Source organism: Nuphar pumila, chromosome 2, assembly GCF_984573655.1.
Source record: "Nuphar pumila chromosome 2, dmNupPumi1.hap1.1, whole genome shotgun sequence".
In the NCBI taxonomy this organism is placed as follows: Eukaryota; Viridiplantae; Streptophyta; class Magnoliopsida; order Nymphaeales; family Nymphaeaceae; genus Nuphar; species Nuphar pumila.
Genome location: NC_143250.1, coordinates 37,053,461 through 37,076,661, shown reverse-complemented (window position 1 = coordinate 37,076,661; position 23,201 = coordinate 37,053,461). Strand labels below are relative to the sequence as shown.

At 35.5% G+C, this 23,201-nt stretch overlaps 1 protein-coding gene across 5 annotated transcripts in view; it reads right to left on the bottom strand.

Annotated features, from left to right (window-relative positions):
- Window positions 1-23,201, bottom strand: part of LOC149845274 (uncharacterized) — a 168,023-nt gene that overhangs the window by 131,077 nt on the left and 13,745 nt on the right. For all 5 annotated transcript variants that reach the window (XM_089995655.1, XM_089995660.1, XM_089995658.1 and 2 more), the window contains 3 exons: window positions 20,891-20,944; window positions 8,226-8,317; window positions 8,024-8,127 (listed from right to left, as the gene is read on the bottom strand). In XM_089995655.1, coding sequence (XP_089851781.1) covers window positions 8,024-8,127; window positions 8,226-8,317; window positions 20,891-20,944 — 250 coding nt within the window. The remainder of the gene's footprint in view (window positions 1-8,023; window positions 8,128-8,225; window positions 8,318-20,890; window positions 20,945-23,201) is intronic.

The following is a 23,201-nucleotide window of genomic DNA, read 5'->3' as shown; positions in this document are numbered from 1 at the left end:
ATTCTTGACTTCTCTTCAAAAATGGAGGATTGGGAAAGTGAACATGCTAAAATTCTAGCATGGTTCATGAATAATGTGGATTTAAAGATTTGCGCAAATCTTGCAAAGTTGAAGGTCAATGAAGCTTGGTTCTTTATGAAAGGAATGTACACGCAAAGAGACCTTGCTAGGCATTTTTTTTTACAAGAAAAGGTAAGAGAAACCAAGCAAGGTGACATGAGTATTAAGGACTATTATAGTGCCCTATCTTCTTTGTGGGATGAACTTGTTCTCCTTGAACCTCAATGGGAAGGTAGTGCTATTGCCATGAGGCAAGAGCAAATGGAGAAAGAAAGATTCTTTCAATTTATTCATGGGCTTCGTCCCGAATTTGAGCAACTTAGAGGATCCCTACTTCATAGGGCTTCTACTCCTCTAAGTGATATTTGGCCGACTTATGTCAAGAAGAAACTCGTTTGTCCTTGAAAAGAGATGTTGATGAAGTTCATGCCATATCTAGACCCGGTAATAATGTTAGATCGTATAAACCACCCCATTTTTGGAAGAATAATGGTGGTGGAGGAAGAAAGATTATTTGTCATAATTGTAATGAACTGGGTCATATTCGCCTGGATTGCCCTAAATTCAAAAGAAAGGTTGCTTCTGTTGGTGAAATTCCTCCAAATACAAATGAAGATTCAAATAAGGATGGAGACATAAAGGAGTCCATTGCGCATCTTACCGAAACTCTTCAACAATTCATAAAGATGAACTCCTCTACATCATCTTCTTTGCCTTCCACTTCCGGTGCCGCCATTTCCTCTTTTTCGGGTATGACTTCTTGGATCCTTGACACGGGTGCCTCCTTTCATATGACCTCAAATACATCGCTTTTATCAAAACCAAGTCTAAACAAATTTAAATCATATGTTTCAACCGCCGATGGAACATCCTTGGATGTTGAAGGCATTAGAAACCTTGAGAAAACTTATGACCAAAATAAAGAATTTTTTGTTCCCAAAATCCGAATTATTCCAAAACTTAATTTAAATCTTTTTTCCGTTTCTCAAATTGCTGATTTTGAATGTAATGTCTCTTTTTCACCAACCCATTGCTATGTGCAGGATCTCCGGTCCAGGAAGCGGAGGGCGAGGAAGACAAGGGCAAAATGGACACGGGAAACGTGGATTACTTCCTACACCCACCGTTACACAGGGATCAAGACCCATTCCCACATGCTTCTTTTGCAACAAAAATGGGCATATCAAGGCGAATTGTTGGCATAATCATGAAAATAAAGGAAAGTCCCATCAGGGCAACATCCAAAAGGAAGTTTAGCAGCACCAAAGACAGTGGAGAGATTAAAGAGTTGTTAATATTTGCCTTGTCGGGATTGAATCTAAAGCAAAATGAACAAGGAACTTGGTTCGTTGACTTTGGGGCAGCAACTCACGTGACCGGTGATGCAAGTAAATTTTTCAAACCTATTCCCTATTTTGGAAAAAGTAATATTGTCACTGAAGATGGATCTTCCCACCCTGTTACTCACATTGGAAAGTCTATCATCCCCATGTCACATTCTACTCTTGAACTCTCCAATGTCCTTCATGCTCCCAATATCAAGAAAAATATTGTCTCTGTTTCTAAATTTGTTGATGATAACCATGATTCAGTCGAATTTACCCCCTTCTCTGTGCAAGTCAAGGACCTTCGCACGAGAGAAACATTCACTGAAGGAAAGAGACAAGACAATATGTATATCTTTTAAGAAGACCCATGTCATTCGGCCTGTCCTGCTCACCCGGATTTGAAGTCTCCATTAGAGTTATGTCTTTCTGAAAATGTTCTTAGTATTTCTGAATGTAATAAGCCTTCTCTATGGCACAGTCGTTTAGGACATTGTGGGAGTCATTTTATTAAGAAACTTGTTTCTAATAATCTCATTCCAAAAGAAAGTCTCAATGTGGAAGAGAGAAGTCAAAAGTGTTCCAGTTGTCTTTTATGCAAGAGTCATGTATTACCTTTTCATTTTATTAATAAGATAGCTTCAAAGCCTTTTGAGATAATATGTTCTGATGTATGGGGGCCTGCTCCAGTCATCTCTGGATCTGGAAGCAAGTACTATCTAATTTTTGTTGACAGTTACTCTCGATACACCTGGATATACTTCATGAAAAATAAGTTTGAAGTTTTCCTTTTGTTTCAAAACTTCCTGTCCTTAATAAAAAATCAATTCTCTGAGTCCATTCAATTTTTTCCAATGTGATGGAGGAGGGGAGTTCACGTCCAGTGACTTCATTTCCTTTCTTCAAAATAATGAAATAGGAAGAAGAGTGTCATGCCCACACACGCCACAACAGAATGGGATTGTTGAGCGCAAACATAAGCATATTGTTGAAAGTATGATGAGTATGCTTCATGACAGTCATCTTCCCATCAATCTGTGGACATAAGCTTTTCATTCTGTTGTACATGTGATAAATAGATTGCCCATGGTTGTTTTAGAAAACAAGTCTCTTTATCACTGCCTTTTTGGAATTCATCCTAATTATCATGACTTATGTGTTTTTGGATGTGTTTGTTATGTGAATATTGATCAGTCCTTGAGAAACAAGTTTCAGGATAAGACTCAGAAGTATAAATTTGTGGGATATGCGGATGACTACAAAGGATACAGATGTTATGATCCCATTAGCAGAAATCTCGAGAAATATTGTTTTTGACGAGCTAAACTTTGATCATAAAATTGACATAGGTGACATGTCCTCTACCTCAGTTGAAGTTTATTACCCTTGGCTGAATTCAGATCTCTTTGATAGTTTGAATGAAGAATGTCATTCAGACTTTGTGCAACACGAAGAAGAGAATTCCAAAATCATTGGTACATCGGAATCACAGAGCTGTGAAGCAGCACCACCATTGGAATCGGGAAGGTATAAGGGCATTTCCTACACCAAACAGAGAACGGCTGCTTCAAGACTCCTAAATCGGGCTCAAGAGGCTGCACCTACCTCCTCACACACCCTTGACGTCAGGAGATCCAGTCGCATGCGGCATCCTATTGGTAGGTGGGTTAGCTACAACAATTTCTCCATGGATTTTCAACTCTTTTTTACTGCTCTCAACAAGGAGGATGAACCTATTATGTACTACCAGGCAGCTACTTCTAAGAAATGGGTAGAAGCCATGAATGATTAAATGCAAGCCTTGCATGAATGTGGAACCTGGAAAATTGTTCTCAGACTGCCTGACAGAAATGTGGTAGGATGCAAATGGGTCTACAAAATAAAATATAAACCAGATGGGACCATTGAACGATAGAAGGCAAGACTCGTAGCAAAGGGTTTCACACAAGAAGCAGGACAAGACTATGATGAGACCTTCAGTGGTGAGAATGGGAACGATTCAAATCATTCTTTCCTTAGTTGTTGAACATGGATGGACACTGAGTCAGCTTGATGTTAAGAATGCATTTTTGCATGGAGATTTAAAGGAAGTTTACATGAAACAACCACCTGGATACTATGAGGAAGATTGTAAGACAAATGTATGCAGACTAAAAAGGGCTATCTATGGTCTAAAGCAAGCATCTCGCTCTTGGTTTGACAGCTTCTCTCTTGAGATTCAGAAGCATGGCTTTGCTCACTCCCTACTAGATCACTCATTGTTTATCTTTAGAAGGCAAAATGTGATCACCTTATTGCTAATTTATGTTGATGACATTGTCATCACAGGAAACTCTGAGAATCATATCAAAGAAGTAAAGAAACTACTAAGTCAGAGATTCAAAATGAAAGACCTTGAAGCCCTGCGTTATTTTCTTGGAGTTGAAGTTGATAGCCGAGCTGATGGGTTGACTCTCACCCAACACAAGTATACGATGGGCGTTCTAACCAAAGCAGGTATGAACGATTGTAAACCTCTAGGGTCTCCAAGTATTCTTCACCAAAACTGAGTGCCCATGATGGAGACTTGTGTGAGGATCCTACCATGTACCGCAGTCTAATAGGGATGTTCACATTCACTCGACTTGATATTGTTTATTCATTGGAATGCAGACTGGGCAGGGGGTCCAGATGAACGAAGGTCTACATCAGGATATTGCATCTTCATTGGAAAAAACTTAATATCCTGGAGCAGTAGAAAACAAAAGGCCATTGTTAGATCAAGTACTGAGGCTTAGTACAGATCTATGGTTGCCACTTCTGTTGAAGTCACATGGGTCCGGCATTTGCTAACTAAAGTGGGAGAAGTGATATCTCGGTCTATCTTGTTGTGTGACAATCAAAGTGCTCTCAACATGTCATTCAATCCGGTTCATCACAGTCGTGCCAAGCACATTGAGATAGACCAACATTTTGTGAGACAAAAGGTTGAAGAAAAGGAGATCGAGCCCGAATTTGTTAACATTGAAAGCCAAGTTGCAAACATATTCACAAAAGGCTTGACCAAGGATCGTTTTTGGACACTTAAAGGCAAGTTGTTCATGGTTCAAAACCATGATCAACTTGAGGGGGGGTGAAAAAGTCTATTTATCTATGTATTCTTTACTTGTATTTGTTATTTTGTATTCCGGGTTTGGATAATATATCAGACCCGACCCATACTGTAAACGAAGGATATATATACATGTTTTAGGTCACGATTTCATTATTGGAAATCGTGACAGCCGCAACTCCTTTCTCTTTCATCTCTCTTTTCACGTGTGACAGATCCTAGTGAAATCTAACACTATGATATGCCTACGTTTTCTTTTGTCCAAGCCATTTTATCTTGGAGTGTAGGGACATGATTTTTGATGTGTAATACCAATGGATTCTACGTAATTTTTAAATTCTTTTGATAAAAATTTCCCCCCTAAATCAATGTGAAAGAAACATCTTTTTGAAAATTATTTTTAACCAAATTGTGAAATATTTGAAAGTATGAAAATACTTCAGATTCGTGTTTAAGTAAATCCACGTGTCTAATAAAATCATCAACAAAGATTACATAATATGCAAACTCACCCTTAGATATAATAGGTGTTGGACTCCAAATATCTAAATGTACTAACTCAAGAGATCGCGTAGAGACAAAAGTTCTTTCTTGGAATGGAAATTGTTTTAGTAAAATTTTCAAGATTACAAAATTTTTTCATATCTGAAAAGTGCTGGATTTTGGATATATTATGATAGCCAAGTCTTATATGTCATAAATCCAAATTCAGTTTCTGAACATTATAACAAAAAGTATTCTTGGGTATTTCCAAAAAATTCATGTAATATAAGTCTCCTTCTCTATAGTCTTCCCCAATCAGCTTTCCTTATTGGAAATCCTGTACTCGACGACCAATAAAAGAGAAGGAAACATTATACCCATAGTTAGATAATTGAGAAACAGTAGATATTTAAATTTAACTTGAGAATATATCTAATTTTTGAAATGAAAACTTTTTTGAAATATTTTTGAAATTTCCAATTTCTTTTATCTTAAGGGATGTTCCATCGGCAGTAAATACGTTTGACCCGCTTGAATTACAACATTCGGATAAAATATCATCATTTGGTGTCATATGAAATCAGGCACATGAGTCAAGAAGCCAAAGAGATTTACCAGGATCAGAGATGCCAACAGAAGAGACCACGGCTCCGGTTGATGAAGCTCCTTTGAGTAGAAGTTAAAGAACTTCTACAAGTTGAGTCAATGACATGCTTCCAATGGTTGATTCTTATGTAGCTTTGAGCTCACTTGATTCTTGAGCAACAGAAGTTGCCTTCTTCTCATAGGGTCTCTTTAGTATAGAACAATATGTCTTGACATGCCCCAGTTTACAACAATAATAGTAAATAATTTTTTTTTCAAACTCATTGCTTTGCTTTTCTTAGTTATCATTGTTTGGTCTCCCATACTGTGGTGGTTTGTAAGCATAGGCACGGCTAGGACCGAATCATCATCATCTTTAGATATCTTGTTTTTTAGTCTATATTCTTCTATACTTAGTTCTTCAATAGTATCTTCAATCTTTTCCTCTATAAAGAAGAGTCGATTTAGTAGACTCAAACTCCAGTCTTAGACCATTGATAAATTGACAGAAATGCTTCGCATCAATTTGTCTTTGACGGAGTTCTATGTTTTCAGGACAATGTCATTGTGGCTCAAGAAGAGCCAACTCATTCTAAAGGTCGGGTAACTCATTAAAATATTCTCTAATACTTTTTCCTCCTTTAGTCATAGTGCATACTTTGTTTTGCAAGTTGCAAAGGTGGGCTATATCTTTAAGAGAATACATTCTCTTAAGATAGTTTCATGCTTTATTTGCATATTTATATTTAGCTAGACTCGAGCATTACTAATGAGTCAACACTACTAATGAGTCAAGACATAATTTTGGCATTACTCATTCTTTCCATTTTTTCTCATATATGGTCATAACCTTGGTTTTTTCGCCTCCGTAAAAGGTATTTTTTTTCTTTTATCTTAGTAAGAATTAGTTTGGGTTTCAAATCCGACCCATCCACTAAACCCCATAACCCTTTCCCCCATATGAAGTGCTTCATGATTGAAGCTCATGTTACAAAGTTTGTGTCATTGAGCTTGATGGGTTTTACCATGAAAAGAAACAAGGTCCCCCAAAGATATTCACCACAATAACAAAGTGGAGACTCAAAGAGTTCAACGAAAGCACCAACAAAACACACAAGCCACAAAATGGGCTCACACACAAACACCCACTAAAGGAGCAAACACAAAATACAAATAATATTTGATTGATCGGCACTATGCAATAAGCATTTCAATATGTGGGGGCTTTGCCCCATATTTATACACAAAGGACTCATAGAGAGTCCTTGGAGTAACCAAAAAATAAAAATCTAAACCCTAGTTCCTATTCCTAGTTACTATCTAGTTATATTATATATGACTATATATATACATACATATAAATATATGTATATGTACATTTATTTTTAACATGCTTAGGATACAAAATGGCTTTTTTATAGGATTGTAATAGCTTGAGGAGGGTACTGTGTAGGCTTGGAACTAATGAAATGGCTCCACCTACTGTGTCTATGGTTAGGAGTTTGGGTCAGAGTTGCTTATTTCTATATATCTCTAGATAACAAACTCTCTCTCTCTCTCTCTTGATATATATATATATATATATATCACATATTTATAAACATAAAAATTATAAAAAATTGATTAAAATGAAAATTATTAATATTCTCAAAATATGGAAAATATAAAATGTTACAACGTTATGATGCTATTATCATTATATTTCCAATTTTAAATTTCCTTATTTTCTACTTTAATATGATTTTATTCTTACACATTACTTTAATATTTATTACTTTAATATTTAAAATGTTTTCTTTTGTTGCTTTATATTTTGGCAAAAACTAAAAAAATCTAGCTTTTTCTTTTTTTGAATTATTGTCTTATTTTCTTGTTCTAAATGCCAATATTTTCCCAAGATTGATAGCAAACCCTATAATATCCCAAGAAATTGCCTCACCAAGATATTCTCGAAATTAATGAGTTGCTACAGCGGCTACACACACAAAGGAGGATGACTCATAGAACATTTGTTGACTAGTTCAACTTTAACCAAGATACAGTAATGAGGCTCAGTTCCAAGAGAAATGAGCTAACAGCCAGGGTAAATTCGAGCTGATCAGCTAGTCCGACTGCCCTAATTTCAGGTAATATTCAGACGATAAGGTCTGATCCATTGGCTGATCAATGTCATGCAATTAATAACATAAACCAAGAAGCTGATTGCCCATAGCTCAACAGAAAAATCCAGACTGGACTTTTCTCAAAGTAATAGTAATAAAATCTACCCTAGACAAGTTCATAATAAATCAATAGATAATTTGACTAGAATATTTTGTAGTAGCAGCCTCAGATTATTGCAAATACTTTGTATTCTATATATGTGAATACATATATATGCAATGGCAAAGGAAAAAAGAAGATAACAAAATCAATATTGATTTGTTCTGAACATTCAAAACTATGGAGTGGTCACTAGAAAAGAAATGGAATAAGTAACCTGTTATAGAAGCAACTGGAATATTGTATGGCAATCTCAAGATCTTTTCTTTTTCAGCATCATATTTCAGCACAGAGACAATCCCAAGTTCATCGCCAACATACCTGGTCATATGATAGGTTACTGAAAAATGCAAATCAGAAGTGTACTACTTAAGTTCCAAGCTGATTATGGAAATGCATATACTTAACCAACAGCGTACATGAATGAACTTCCTTGAATTACAGAAAAAGAAGTAACATTTGATTCCCATTGCATATAGAAAGCCACACATCTGTGTTCTAGATCCCAAACCTGCAATTCATGAATAAAATAAAGATGACACCAATTTAATAATGTGGTAGTAATAGGTTTCTCGTAGGAAAGAATAATGTATTTAAGAATAAGCAGATGTGTCAATCATCTGAACTATATTGGAGAATCCTTCAGAAGAAAAAAAGAAAGAAAAAAGAAGTGACCAAGTTATGCCTAGTATATTATCAATGAAACTAATTAATTCTATGAGAAGCACAAAATTCAAAACCACAATAACCCAGATAATTCTGGAGGACAGACCAAGGAAGGAAATGTCAATGCAAGTAGCCATACAAATGCCATCATGGATGTCATGATCGACAGGAGTATAAGCAAGTATGAAAACTTTGTTCGCACTCCAGCAAATTTCACAAACAAGCAGCAATAAAATTGATACCAATAAAACACAAATTAATCAGTGTATGCACTAAATATCCGATGACTCCCATTATGGCATTCCCAAGAAGAGCAATATGACAAAACAAGTTTCCAATACTAGTTGACAAGCAACTAAAACATTACTGATTCCATTTCCAAAGCTAGCATCTAAAATGATACACCAACCTATAAGATTCTTTCGTTTTCATAGTTTCAATATAACAGGAATGAACCCCAGATGGAAGTTTAACCAATCAATTTAACCTGAAAAGCTCTCACCTACCAACAAAAAAATGCAACATAGGTGAACCTTTAGTAGGAATAATCCCCAAGTATAAAACAACAGCCAAACTCTACAGTCCTCATGTAGCAAACAAGATAAGAAAATAGATTAAGCTAGAATGGAAGTTAGAACTTAGAACATATGGATTAAATAGAAATGGCACAGATCTGATTCCAAATTGTATGAAAAAGAAACACATCCACAATCACAAATATTCTTAAATGTGGCTGCGAAGAAAGAAACAATTCCTGATGGTATAACATTGAGGATAAGCAATTTGTGTTTAGTGGCTCATATATGCAGGAATTATCTGGCAGATAGTGGAAGTTGCAAGCCCGAAATGTCAAGTGGACACTAGTTGATTGATAAGGCCCAAAAAGCTATGTCTAGAGCAAGGGGAAGAAGGAGCTCACACACTTGAAAAAGCTTTCAAGGTCTCATTGCTTCAGTAAATCACTTGAGCCACATTTTCAGTGACATGGAACTAGACTAGTGGCCTATTATGCTTTCTTCAAAAGATGGCTGCTTCAAAGTCCAGCTCCTGGTTGTCATTGCTCCATTACTTCCTTCTCCACTAAGTGAGTTTAGGGACCTTAGTGTACAATTTGGACTGTTTCCCTCTAGACTTTGTATAGTCAATTTTTCGGGCTTCCATGCCAATTTGTAAAGATCAAGGATGATGAACTTTGTCCTGGAGCCCACTTCCTCCATATGGAAGTTGTGAATCCTTTCATTTATCAGAGAATTGAGAAAGAACTTCCTCATTGATCTCTAGTTGGTTCCCAACACACCACACACACACACACTATGGTCGATAGTAGGTATTAGTTGTTAAAATGTATCATTCAATCTTTGTAATCTTATATATATTTTATATATATAAAGGATGATACATATACATATATGGTATATATGCATATCTTCCTAATTATATATATAAAATATATATTTCTCTATTATTAGGCATAGGGGTAGTTTAGTCATTTCCCCTTTTTACGCATATTCCATTTGGAATATGTTTGTAATTTTATTTTTGTTTTTTTGTTTTTTCATTTTTGTGGTTTGCGCCACCTAAGGAAGCTCCCCAAAGAGTCGTTGGGGGCTCCCAACGACTCCTTTGGGAGCCCCCTATGTGGCGCCTCTCTTGTTATAAATAGGGGTCTCCCCCTTGTAATTTATTCACTCCTTTGGAGGAGCTTTTGCTCCATGTAATGGGTGTTACACCCTTTCTCTCTTCAATAATATCAACTTATGCCTTATAGGCATTTTTGCCCCTTTGTAGGTTTATGTGTTAGCACATTATGTGCTTGTGTTTTCCCCTTTAGTGGGTATATTCGCACTTTATGTGCATGTGTATTGGTTCATTATTGAACCTAATATATTCAAAGTCGTTTCCTTACATGGTATCAGAGCAAGGTTGGGATCGAGTTGCTCTTTGTTGCATTGGGAAGCATGCTATTCAAGAAATTTTAAAGAAGAATGGTGAAGTTCTCGTTTCTCTCTTTTGCTTCTTACAATTATTTGGTATGCATTATATTTCTTTAAGTATTATGCATTATGAAGAATTAGATATGTTTTTGCATATGTGTTTCTCTCTTTTGCTTCTTAAAATATTTAGTATGCATTATATTTGTTTAAATATTGAGCATTATAAAGAATTAGATATGTTTTTGCATATGTGTTCTCCGTGTCATTATGAGTTTGGATTCTTAACAATTCCATTGAACTTTTTATATTATTCTCTTTCGTATGTCTTTTCTTGAGAAATAAGTTTTTTAAATAAAGTTATGTTAGAAGTAAAATGTTTGTGAGAGATGTAGCATTGCTCACATACTCTCATCATAATTATTTCATATTAAAGGTATGTGTTTACCCTCTAAAATGTCCTATATGAGGTTTTTTCATAATAACATGTGTCTTTGAAAAATGATGTTTTATTTTCCTACCTAATGAGTTCTTTTTCATACGAGCAATGTTTGATTAAGAAGGCATTTTTATAATATCGGTTGAATTAAGTTTTAAAAATGATCTCATAAAATATGGTTATTCTCATTTCATTCTTCAATTCAATTTCAAGAATATGTTTTATTATAAGATTTATGGTCTTCATTAATGTTGCATACTTATTACATATGTTTTAAATATTTCATGTTGTGTTTATTTAAAACATATTCATGCCATTGGTTATAATCTATTAAGTCATATAATATTATGAATTTTTGTTTATAGATTTATGCCATAACGCAATCCTAGTATTCTCTTTGGGATTTTCTCCACTTTAATAGTTTTCCCTCTTCCTTTCGTATGTACCCTCATTTGAGAATTTTGTTTGTTGGATCTCTCTTTGAAAGGCCTTTTGATCCTTGTGAATCTTCTTATGAGTATATACTCTTTGAGAAGATTTCATGATTGTTATAAGCTTCTTTTTAATATTGGTTTTTTTTATGAGATTTTTTAAATATTACCATCTTTGTGAAAGCTTGAGAGTCTTAAGCATTTGCTCCTTTTATAAAATACATGCATTATTGCATGTTTGCTATTATTATGCTTTTTGTGTATTTTGTTCAAGTGTTGTGAGAGTGTCTTCGTACACTTCTTTTATAAAGTATTCATGTTTGTATGCGTATTGTCTATTCATAGACATTTTCACATGATACTCTCTTTTCAATAAAGAGATGATATATATTGCCTTCCTTAGGGCTTGTTCTGTCCCTTAGTGGACTTGTGAGATTGTTTCTTTTATCATTATAAGTGCTTCCGCAATATCTTGTTACATGTTGCCTTAAATTTGCTCATTTAAGATTATTGTCATTCTACATCTTGGTATGCATATAATTGCTTGATTTGATTCTTGGATTATTCCAAATCTGTCCTCACACATGACATTGCTTAAATATTTCATGTTGTGTTTATTAAGTCTTTTGATAATGATCATGATTGAACATAACTTCGTATTTATGCAAAATTATTATAAGGCATATTGTTGTGATTAATTACGTTGGACCTTTGAATCGGCCCTCTTTGTAAAATCACATAATTGGAAAATGATTTCCCTAAGTGTTCATTGCCTTTTTATGACATTTATTTTTATCTATCACAAGTTATATGATGCATCAATCCTTTTTTGTATGGCCTTATTGTTATATTAGAGATGATTGTTGAGGTAAGTTAAGGGCACCTTGTGTTATTCATTTCAGATTGTCCAATTACCATATTAAAGATGGTTGTTGAGGTGAGTTATGGGCACCTTGGGACTCTAGAATGATTTGTTATATGATCTCTAATTATGAGTGTGTCACTCGTTTTCTTTTGGCCATTGATCTTATGGATGCTTTTATTTATATATAAATGTGATGGATATATGGTGTTTTGGAACCTTAAATGTTTTAAGGTATATTTAATTCAAGGGTGTTGGGGATTATTGCCCAACCTTTTATTGCTTATGAATCTTATGAGTGCATTTGCACATTTGTGATTTAGTGTTTTGTGCTTATGTGCACAAGTGTTCCAAGTGTTCTTGTTGTGCGTATGTGCACATATTTATTTTCAAAATATTGTCCAAGGTTTTATTTATATGTTTGTCATTACAAGTTTTATTGCCTCAAAAGTCTTCTCCTCTTATACCTCTTATCTAAGTGTCATCATATGTAGACAAGACATATTATTACACCATCGTGTGTTGGTAGCCCTTTGTTGGCTTTGTTCTCTTGGTATAGTAGTTGAACACACTTGTTTTTAGTGTTATTATATGTAGACAAGGCACGTTGATTCACACCATGGTGTGTGATCTTTAGTCCATGTTGGCATTTGTGTCCTTGTTCTAGTCGCTGAGATGTATGCTCATGGTTGGCTTCTTTCACTCATTTCAAGTGTCATTTTATGTAGACAAGAGATGTATTGTGTTTTAGCTCATGGTTGGCTTGATACTCTTGTTCTAGTAGCTGAACATACTTGGTCTTTAGTGTATTTTTACGTAGACAAGAGATGCTTTTGGTCCATGTTGGCGTGTATTCTCTTGGTCTTATCGTTGATGCACTCATTTCAAGTATTATTACTGTGAAAATATATCAAAAAAAAAAAGAGATAAAGTGTGCGATGAGCACAACACCACCAATGTGCACAAATGCACAAGAACACTTGGAACAAATGTACACAAAGGTACAATAAAGAACCTCTTGGAGAACAAAAGCTCCAAGAAGTGAGAATTACAAAGGGAGAACCCCCTTATTTATAATGAGAAAGGAAGCCTTGGAGGGGCTCCACTAGCTGTTGGAGCCCCTCCAACGGTTAGAATTCTAACCGTTGGAGAGGCTCAACAGCTAGTGTTGAGCCCTCCAAGTTGACTTTGAGTCAACACAAAAAAAGGACAAAAAACGAAAAAGAAAAAAGAAAAAGAATAAAAGTGAAAAAGCAAAAAGAGTTACAGCATATTCATAATTATGAATATGCGCAAAAGGTGAATGACTAAAATACCCTTGCGGGTTTTACAAGAAAAGAAAAGAAACAAAAAGAAACATACATATTTATATATATATATAAAGATAGATACATATACATATATACGTGATATATATATGTATATGTATCTCTCTTTATATATATGTAAATATTTACATAAAGAGAGATACATTTTAACACCCTCCCTCAAACTTAGGGCACAATGACCGAAAGTTTGCTAAGGAGAAAGTTGAATCTTGGAGAGCAAAGCGCCTTGGTGAAGAAATCTGCCAACTGATATTTTGATGTTACATAAGGAAGGTCGATGACTTTTTGTAGATATGCCTCTCGGACATAATGGCAGTCCATCTCAATATGCTTTGTCCGCTCATGAAACGTGTGATTCTTAGCAATATAGATTGCACTCTTATTATCACAACACAACTTTGTGGGTTCTTGAATTGGAATCCCCATGTCTTGCAACAACTGATGAATCCAGACAATCTCCATAGTTGTAGACGCCATGGCTCGATATTCTGCTTCGGTGGATGATAGAGACACCTTCTGTTGTTTCTTACATCTCCATGAGATCAGGGATTCACCTAAGAAAATGCAAAAGCCTGTAGTGGAGTGATGGTTATTTGGGTCACCTCCCCAATCAGAGTCAGTATATGCAATTAAATTCAACTCAGAAGAAGAGGAAAGGAAAACTCCCTTGTTTAAAGTTCCCTTTAAGTATCTGACAACTCGAAGAACGGCACTCATATGAACGGATGTAGGAGCATGCTGAAATTGGCTTGCAGTATGCACGGCATGAGAGATGTCCGGCCTTGTAATGCTAAGATACATTAGAGATCCCACAAGTTGTCGGTAGGGGGTAGGATCCTCCAAAGGTTTCCCATCATCGATCTTCATTTTTTATCCCACAACTTCAGGGGTCTCACAGATTTTATCGTCAGTAATACCTGATCTGTCAAGAATCTCACAGGCAAGTTTAGTTTGAGACAAAAAATAACCTCTATGAGAGTAGGCTACCTCGATACCAAGAAAGTAAGTCAGATACCTCAGGTCTGACATTTCAAACCTTTCTTTTAAAGTGGTTTTAATGTTTCTGATGCCCTTTATGTCACTACCTGTTATCAACATATCATCAACATACAACAGTAAAATCACAATTCCTGCATCAGACTTTTTGACAAACAGAGCAATGTCAGTGTAGCATGAGGAAAAACCATTTTGAACCATTACATCATTAAATCGATCATACCAAGCCTTAGGGGCTTGTTTTAAACCATAAAGCGCTTTTTGCAAACGAAGGATTTTCCCCTTTGGTACGTTCATACCAGGAGGAGCATTCATGTAGACTTCTTCATTAAGATCCCCATTTAGAAATGCATTTTTAACATCCATTTGGTAAATATTCTATTTTTTAATAGATGCAATGGTGATCAAACACCTTACAGTAACCATTCGTGCAACAGGAGCAAAGGTTTCTTCGTAATCGATGCCGTATTCTTGACTATATCCTTTTGCGACAAGACGGGCTTTATATCTTTCGAGAGTGCCATCACTCTTGGTTTTGACTTTAAAAACCCATCTACATCCTATTGTTTTCTTTCCTTCTGGAAGATATTGAAAAACCCACGTTTTGGCTTTGTTGAGGGCTCTAAGTTCGTTGTCCATGGCATCCCTCAATTCAATCATTTCCTTAGCTTCTTTAAAATTTCTAGGTTCTTGATATGAGTGAATGACACTAAGGCATGCCCTATGTTTTGGAGAAAAAGACTCATAGGATATAAATCTAGAAGGATTTTTCCTAGATCTTTCAGTTCTTCGAGAGTTGTTGGAAGATTCACTAAGATCACTATATTTCTCTATTGCACTTCTAAAAGTGCCTTTATCTCTATGAGTATAGGTAATGGGTTCATTTATCATTTCTTCTTCATCATGAATGATTTGAGGAATACTTTCACTTATATCCTCATTCTCTTTTAATTCATCATCGCTAAAAAACTCTTCATTTCTAGATAAAAGTTCAAACAAGAAAGAATAATCGGCATTATCTTCATGATTTTTGTGTTCTTCAAAACCACTTATGTTTTCTAAAAAGGTTACATTTCTTGAAACATATAGTTTATCATTTTTAAAATCATAACACCTAAACCCTTTTTTAGTTTCCGAATATCCCAAAAAAGCACAAGGAATAGCTTTGGGAGATAATTTATCATTCTTATCGGTGAGAACAAAACATTTACAACCAAAAATTCTTAACCTATTGTAGTCGGGTTCTTTTTTATACAAGATTTCATATGGAGATATTTGATTCAAGTTTTTGGATGGAAGTCGGTTGATGAGATAAACCGATGCAAGAGCCGCTTCGGCCCAAAATCTTTTTGGAATTTTTTGAGAAATTAGCAAAGTTCTTGTAGTTTCAATTATGTGTCTATGTTTACGTTCGGCCAACCCATTTTGTTGGGGAGTTTTGGGACAAGACCTTTGATGAACAATCCCATTATTTTCAATATAACTTTTGAAATCATTTGAGAGATATTCTCCCCCGGATTCGGTTCTAAAAATTTGTAATTTACTATTGAATTGATTTTGTATTAACATGTGAAAGATCTTGAAAGTAGAAAAAACCTCATGTTTATGTTTGAGGAAGTATATCCAACTATACCTTGAAAAATCATCCACATAAATAACATAATATGAAAAACCTCCCTTAGACACAACGGGTGCCGGTCCCCATACATCCGAATGCACAATTTCGAAAGGTTTAGTTGAAAACATAGTTCTTTGTCCAAAAGGTAAGCTTCTCATTTTACCAAGAATGCAATCATTACAATTGAAATTGTCTTTACATAAGGTTTTAGCAAAATGTAAATACGAAAGCTTGACAATATTTGGATGCCCAAGGCGTTTATGCCAAACATTTATATCCTTATGTTGGGCAACATTACAAAAAGAGGTTTTTGGAATTTGAAGAAACTCCATGAGATAAAGATCTCCCTTCCTAGAGCCTTCCCCAATCAACTTCCCGGACCGGCGATCCTGTATTCAACATTTATTTGATGAGAATTTGATATCACACCCATGATCCGATAGTTGAGAGACGGAAAGCAAATTTAAATTTAGTTTTGGTATAAATCTAACTTTTGGAATAAAAAAACCTTGTCTTTCAAAATCACCAATTCCTTTTATTTCAAGAGAAGCCCCATCCGCGGTGGAGACAAAAGAGGGTGACAAATTTTTTGAGTATTTAGAAAGTGAAAAAACATTTGGAGTCATATGAAAGGATGCACCCGAGTCTAAGAGCCAAAGAGTCTTACCGGGAGGAGAGAAGGTGGTCATGGCGGCTCCGGAAACGGATCCCTTGAGGAGTGGTTGAAGAGCTTCCATGATTTGATTGAGAGCCAAAATAGCATGATTGGAAGTAGAAGGACCTTCCTCCTTGGTTGATTGGAAAGTGGTAGACATAGCCACCATCTTCTTCCATTTAGGGCATACCGGTTTAATGTGACCCGGTTCTTTGCAAAAATGGCATATGATCTTACTATAATCTCTTCTTCCATAATGCCCACCATTTTCTCTTCCTCCTTGATTTTTGTTAAAATGAGGGGGTTTATAGATTTTAACATTATTCCCCGGTCTTGAGACGGCTATAAGCACCCTCATCCTCATCTTTAGAGGGGACGGCCAACACACTTAAATTGGTTTTATTCATTCCCAATCTAGTTTCTTCTCCACTTAATTTGGTAAGCACATCTTCCAACGGAGGGGAAGAGAAAGAAGACAAGAGAGAAGATCTAGTTTGTTCAAACTCGGGTCTAAGCCCATTTAAAAAATTAAAGAAATGATCTTCTTCTAATTGTTTGGCTCTCAATTCAATAGCCTCACCACTCCATTTAGGTTCTTGGAGGGCAAGCTCATCCCAAATAGTGGATAACTCGGCGAAATACTCTCTAACGGACATTTCTCCTTGTTGGAGGGTTAAGGCCTTCTTTTGGAGATAGTATTTATGGGACAAATCTCTTGAAGTATACATTCTTTCAAGATATTCCCATACTTGACATGCCTTTTTGAACTTTAGAATATTGGCATTAATTTTGGTCTCAACCGAGGAGAAGAACCATGAGAGTATTTTGTAGTTTTTCATTTCCCATTCTTCATGCTTCTTATTGTAATCTTCAAAAGCCTTTTCTCTTTCTTCTCCCTCAAGAACCTTGATCTCTCCTTTGTCAAGGGTAGTAATTTTTGGTACGGGTTCGGGAATAGTTCCTTGAACATATCCCCAAAGACCCTTTCCTTTTATATGGGCCTCCATATTCCCGGCCCATACATGATAATTCGTTCCATTCAATTTGAAGCCAAGAGAGAAGTGAGAATCCTTTTCGCCCATTAGAGAGGATACAAAGAGAAATAAATGCATACCACAATGCGAAATGAGTCCCTTCTTGATGTAGGAAGCTTCCAAAATATAGAATGAAGAGCCGAGTCTTCACTTCAACCACCACAACTTAATGGCACGCTTTACGAGGTATTCCAACGAAGAGAAAAAAGAGCACGATCTTCTTTTCCTTTAAGCCTAGCTCTGATAACATGTGAAAATATCTCAAAAAAAAAAAAGAGATAAAGTGTGCGATGAGCACAACACCACCAATGTGCACAAATGCACAAGAACACTTAGAACAAATGTACACAAAGGTACAATAAAGAACCTCAAATGCACAAAGGCATACAAAATATAAAGAATTTTATTGAGAAGCTTGGAGAACAAAAGCTCCAAGAAGTGAGAATTACAAAGGGGGAACCCCCTTATTTATAATGAGAAAGGAAGCCTTGGAGGGGCTCCACTAGCTGTTGGAGCCCCTCCAACGGTTAGAATTCTAACCGTTGGAGAGGCTCAACAGCTAGTGTTGAGCCCTCCAAGTTGACTTTGAGTCAACACAAAAAAAGGACAAAAAACGAAAAAGAAAAAAGAAAAAGAATAAAAGTGAAAAAGCAAAAAGAGTTACAGCATATTCATAATTATGAATATGCGCAAAAGGTGAATGACTAAAATACCCTTGCGGGTTTTACAAGAAAAGAAAAGAAACAAAAAGAAACATACATATTTACATATATATATAAAGATAGATACATATACATATATACGTGATATATATATGTATATGTATCTCTCTTTATATATATATATGTAAATATTTACATAAAGAGAGATACATTTTAACAATTACATGTAAACAAGAGGTTCTTTTTCACACCTTTGTGTGTGTTCTTGGCCTTTAATGGCATTATATTTTATATTCTTGATCTAGTAGCTTATACACTTGATTTATGGGTTTTGGAGGACTAATGAGGTAGTTGCTTATAATGGATGAATTATTGTTGAAATTTGTGAAATTTCATTCATATTTTGTCTTTTAAAGATACAAGTGGATCATATCATTAATATGCATATTTAAAAAAAAAAAAACAAATTGATTTTTTGGTCACCTTTTATATTTGATATGCTAAGATGTTCCTATATGTGTAAAGTTCTCTACTCAAATAACTCTCATTATTTTGCCTCTTAAGTGGACTTAAAACCTTTTGAACTCTTGTGTTTTATACACTCTTTTTTTATGCTCTTGAGCATGATCATTAATAACTCTTTTAGGTGTTTATTCATTTCATGATATTGTATGCATATGCTCATTATGGCCTTTTGGCCCTCATTCAATAAATTATGTGCAACTTATGCCTCTTCGTAGGCTTTTTGTGGTGTCCCTTGTGGACCATTATGTTATTCCTCGTTATGAGGTTATGTTTGTCCAATGTTGGACTTTATGAATGCATTATGCATTCTTGTAATTCGTTTTTGCTCCCTCTTTAACATGGTATATGATTATGAAAAAATGGTTTTCTAAAATCATTTTGCATACACAAATAATTATCTTCTTCCATCAAATCCTGTGACGAATTATGCATAGAATATCTTTTTGCACCATTACTTTTGGATGAATTATATGATATGATTTTTTTGGTTAATTCATCTTATTTGGAATATTTCACTTGATTAAAGTGCAAAGATATCTTTTACTTGGACCTCTTCTTGATTTGTTCCACAGGATCTTGAAGATGAGAGGAAAAGAAGTACCTTGGATAGATCATGAAAGGTGCTCATCGTTAAAGATTTTGGAGGAAGACATTTGCAAATTTCAATGGCTTTCGGACTGAAGGCTCTTGAAGCCTTGAGATTCTTCCTCTTGCATTCTTCAATCTTTTCGTTTCCCCACGCAAAGTTTGAGGGGGGGTGTTAAAATGTATCATTCAATCTTTGTAATCTTATATATATTTTATATATATAAAGGATGATACATATACATATATGGTATATATGCATATGTATCTTCCTAATTATATATATAAAATATATATTTCTCTATTATTAGGCATAGGGGTAGTTTAGTCATTTGACCGTTGGGGGCTCCCAACGACTCCTTTGGGAGCCCCCTATGTGGCTCCTCTCTTGTTATAAATAGGGGTCTCCCCCTTGTAATTTATTCACTCCGTTGGAGGAGCTTTTGCTCCATGTAATGGGTGTTACACCCTTCCTCTCTTCAATAATATCAACTTATGCCTTATAGGCATTTTTGCCCCTTTGTGGGTTTATGTGTTAGCACATTATGTGCTTGTGTTTTCCCCTTTAGTGGGTATATTCGCACTTTATGTGCATGTGTATTGGTTCATTATCGAACCTAATATATTCAAAGCCATTTCTTTACATTAGTGAGGATCTGCATTTGGATCATTGGATTCAATCATGAGTAGGTTTTTCCAGTGGTTCAAAATCGACAGCCGTAAATGCACCAAAACGTCTCAACTTTAAGAAAACATTTTTTTCCATCAAAAGGCACAGTTCAAAGATCAACCCCTAGCACATAAACCATGTTGAAGACTTCACATTATAAGCAGTGTCGCTGCATGGTGGGCATGCAGTGACCTGCCTGACAGCCATCCATCTTGGCATTTTTCGAGATGGGTGCAGCGTCCATCTCGAGAAATGATGAGATGGATGGTCAGTAGTGGTGCGGTATGCTAAGCATGCAGGCCACTCCATAAAAAACACCTTTATCAAAAATATAGATCCAATTATTACATGAGAGCAAGTTAAGCTGACAAATATGAAAAATGAATCAAACAAGACCATTACCCTATAATACATGGATGCAATAGCCTATAAAAGTTAACATGCAAGTCAATATGTAATCTGCCCTAAAATCAAAGCACGTTTGATTAATCAAACACGAGCATTACCCTATAATACATGGATGCAATAGCCTATAAAAGTTAACACGCAAGTCAATATGTAATCGGCCCTAAAATCAAAGCACGTTTGGTGTATATCCAGAGTTGCTGGCATACTTTCCTCCTACATATTTGAAACAAAAATTTCCAAGAAGGGCAATCATAATGACAGTAAACAGAATTACCTGAATATCATTATCATTTGAGACGCTAACAAGATAACCCAGGTTATGCAAGAACTGCCAAAGAATAAAGACTTGATCACCACAAAATATGCTTCAGACACCAATGAACAGTGAAAAGAATAAACTTGTCGTAACCATAAAAGTATTACATTCTGTGATACACTAATAATTGGAAAAAAGGAGTTGCAGCATGAAATGAACTAAGAAGCAAGTAAAACATATTGGTTTGCTAAGACTTTTAACCATGCCACTGAGGTTATGCACTACCAAAGAAAAACAATAAAATCAGTGACATGCCACAGGCACAACACAGGTGTCATTGATACTTTCAGAATATTGTGACATTTCCATGATATTTTGGTTAAACAATAACTTTTTCAAACCAAACACTTTTTGTGTGAAAAAACAAATAATTTTATTATATCATTAAGAATATGGGTGACTTTAAAGAAAAAGTGACAAGATATCAACCTAAAATTATATATAAATTATCCTGACTATTGAACTCAATCCTCAATTCCCCAATCCAACTAAAATCTGATCCGGGCCATTTATTCTGTGTGAACAGGAATTGTATGTTCTTTATCCTAAAATGTAGTGCAAGCAACACTGGTGATGTATACTCAAAAATTCTTCAGCCTGTTCCCCACCATGTGAAACTCCAAATCAGAAAAAGCCCCCCATCTCCAAAAAAAAATCAATTTTTGTGCTTCCCCTAAATTCATGATACCAGCCTAACAGATCTAACAAAACAAGATGCTATTTATAAAGTTCAACTAATTTGAAAATAGCAGGAAAATATTTTCTATTCTTACCACACTTCAATATAATCCATCCTAGAGTCCTTTTTATCCCTGCTTTAGTACTTTTTTTCCCTTTTGTACATTGATCTTGAGAATCACTAAGAAAACCCTTTTATGTTTACTTAATTTTCTAATTTCTCCTTTTCAAAGGTGCCATGATTCCTCTGGTATTTTCCAAGAGAATTATTTTTTAAATTCACCCAACACCTTGATGTTGCCAATGGTGGTGACCGTGGATTGAACTAATATGATCATGCATATGCCACATGGTTCTTGAAATGAACCAAAAATGCACAAATATAGTGCTAATAAGAAGCTTATACAATCACAAGAACAATGGTCTCTAATGGACCGAATACAATCTCTCAAAAGATATAAGCAAAATGACTAAAAATAACAAAAAGGCACACAAGCCTATAAGAATAAAGGGATCTTTATATATTCCATACAAATGCTACTAAGAGCATTGACATACAAGGGAAGAGTGAGGCTCTATTTATAGAGCCGCACTTGAGAATTGGGAGACAGTCCAACTAGTCATTGGACTGCCTCCCAACGGTACCAACGACTAGTTGGACTGTCTCCCAACAGTCATAATATGACAAAACAAAAAGTCAAAAAGTAAAAAACTAAAAATACATTTCAGTCCTTAGTGGATTGTGCTAAGTACAGGTTTATAAAAAGACTAAAAAACCCTTGACAGAATACCCTTGACAAGGTATTCGTATACAACTAATTTTAACATTTCCCCTCAAACATACGATGAAATAACCGAAAGTTTGCTAAGAAGATACAAAAATCTGGGTAGAGGAAGAGCTTTGGTGAAGAAGTCTACAAGTTGAAACTCGGACTGAACATATGGCAAAGTAATTGTTTCCTTCAAATATTATTCGCGAACATAGTGACAATCCATCACAATATGTTTCGTTCGCTCATGGAATGTATGAATGTTGGCTATATATATGGCGCTTTTATTATCACAACACAGTTTTCAAGGTTCTGAAGCATTAACACCCATATCGAAAAGCAGCGCTCTCATCCACACGACCTCGGTGGTTGTTGTATCCATAGCCTTGTACTCAGCTTTTATAGAAGATAAAGACACTTTCTGTTGTTTTTTGCATCGCCAAGAAATGAGAGAATCACATAAAAACACACAAAAGCCTGTAGTTGAGTGATCGTTATTGGGATCTCCTCCCCAGTCAGAATCAATATAAGCAATAAGATTTAAAGATGATAAAGAAGATAAGAATAGCCCTTTAGCTAAGTCACAGAGATTCGGCCAACCAGGTGTCGCACCTGCATCGACGCGACACGGGTGCGCATGCCGGTGCGGTCAACCCAACCCTGGTGTGATCAATGCACTCAAGGTCATTTTTGTCTAGTTTTTAGACTTAAAAAAATTGCCCGATGAAAAGGGTTGCGAAGAGGAAGATTAGGGCAAAGTTGTTTTGCCCTAATCCTCCCTTACTCTCCTCCCGACCTATCCTCCTGAAGCCGACGCCGAT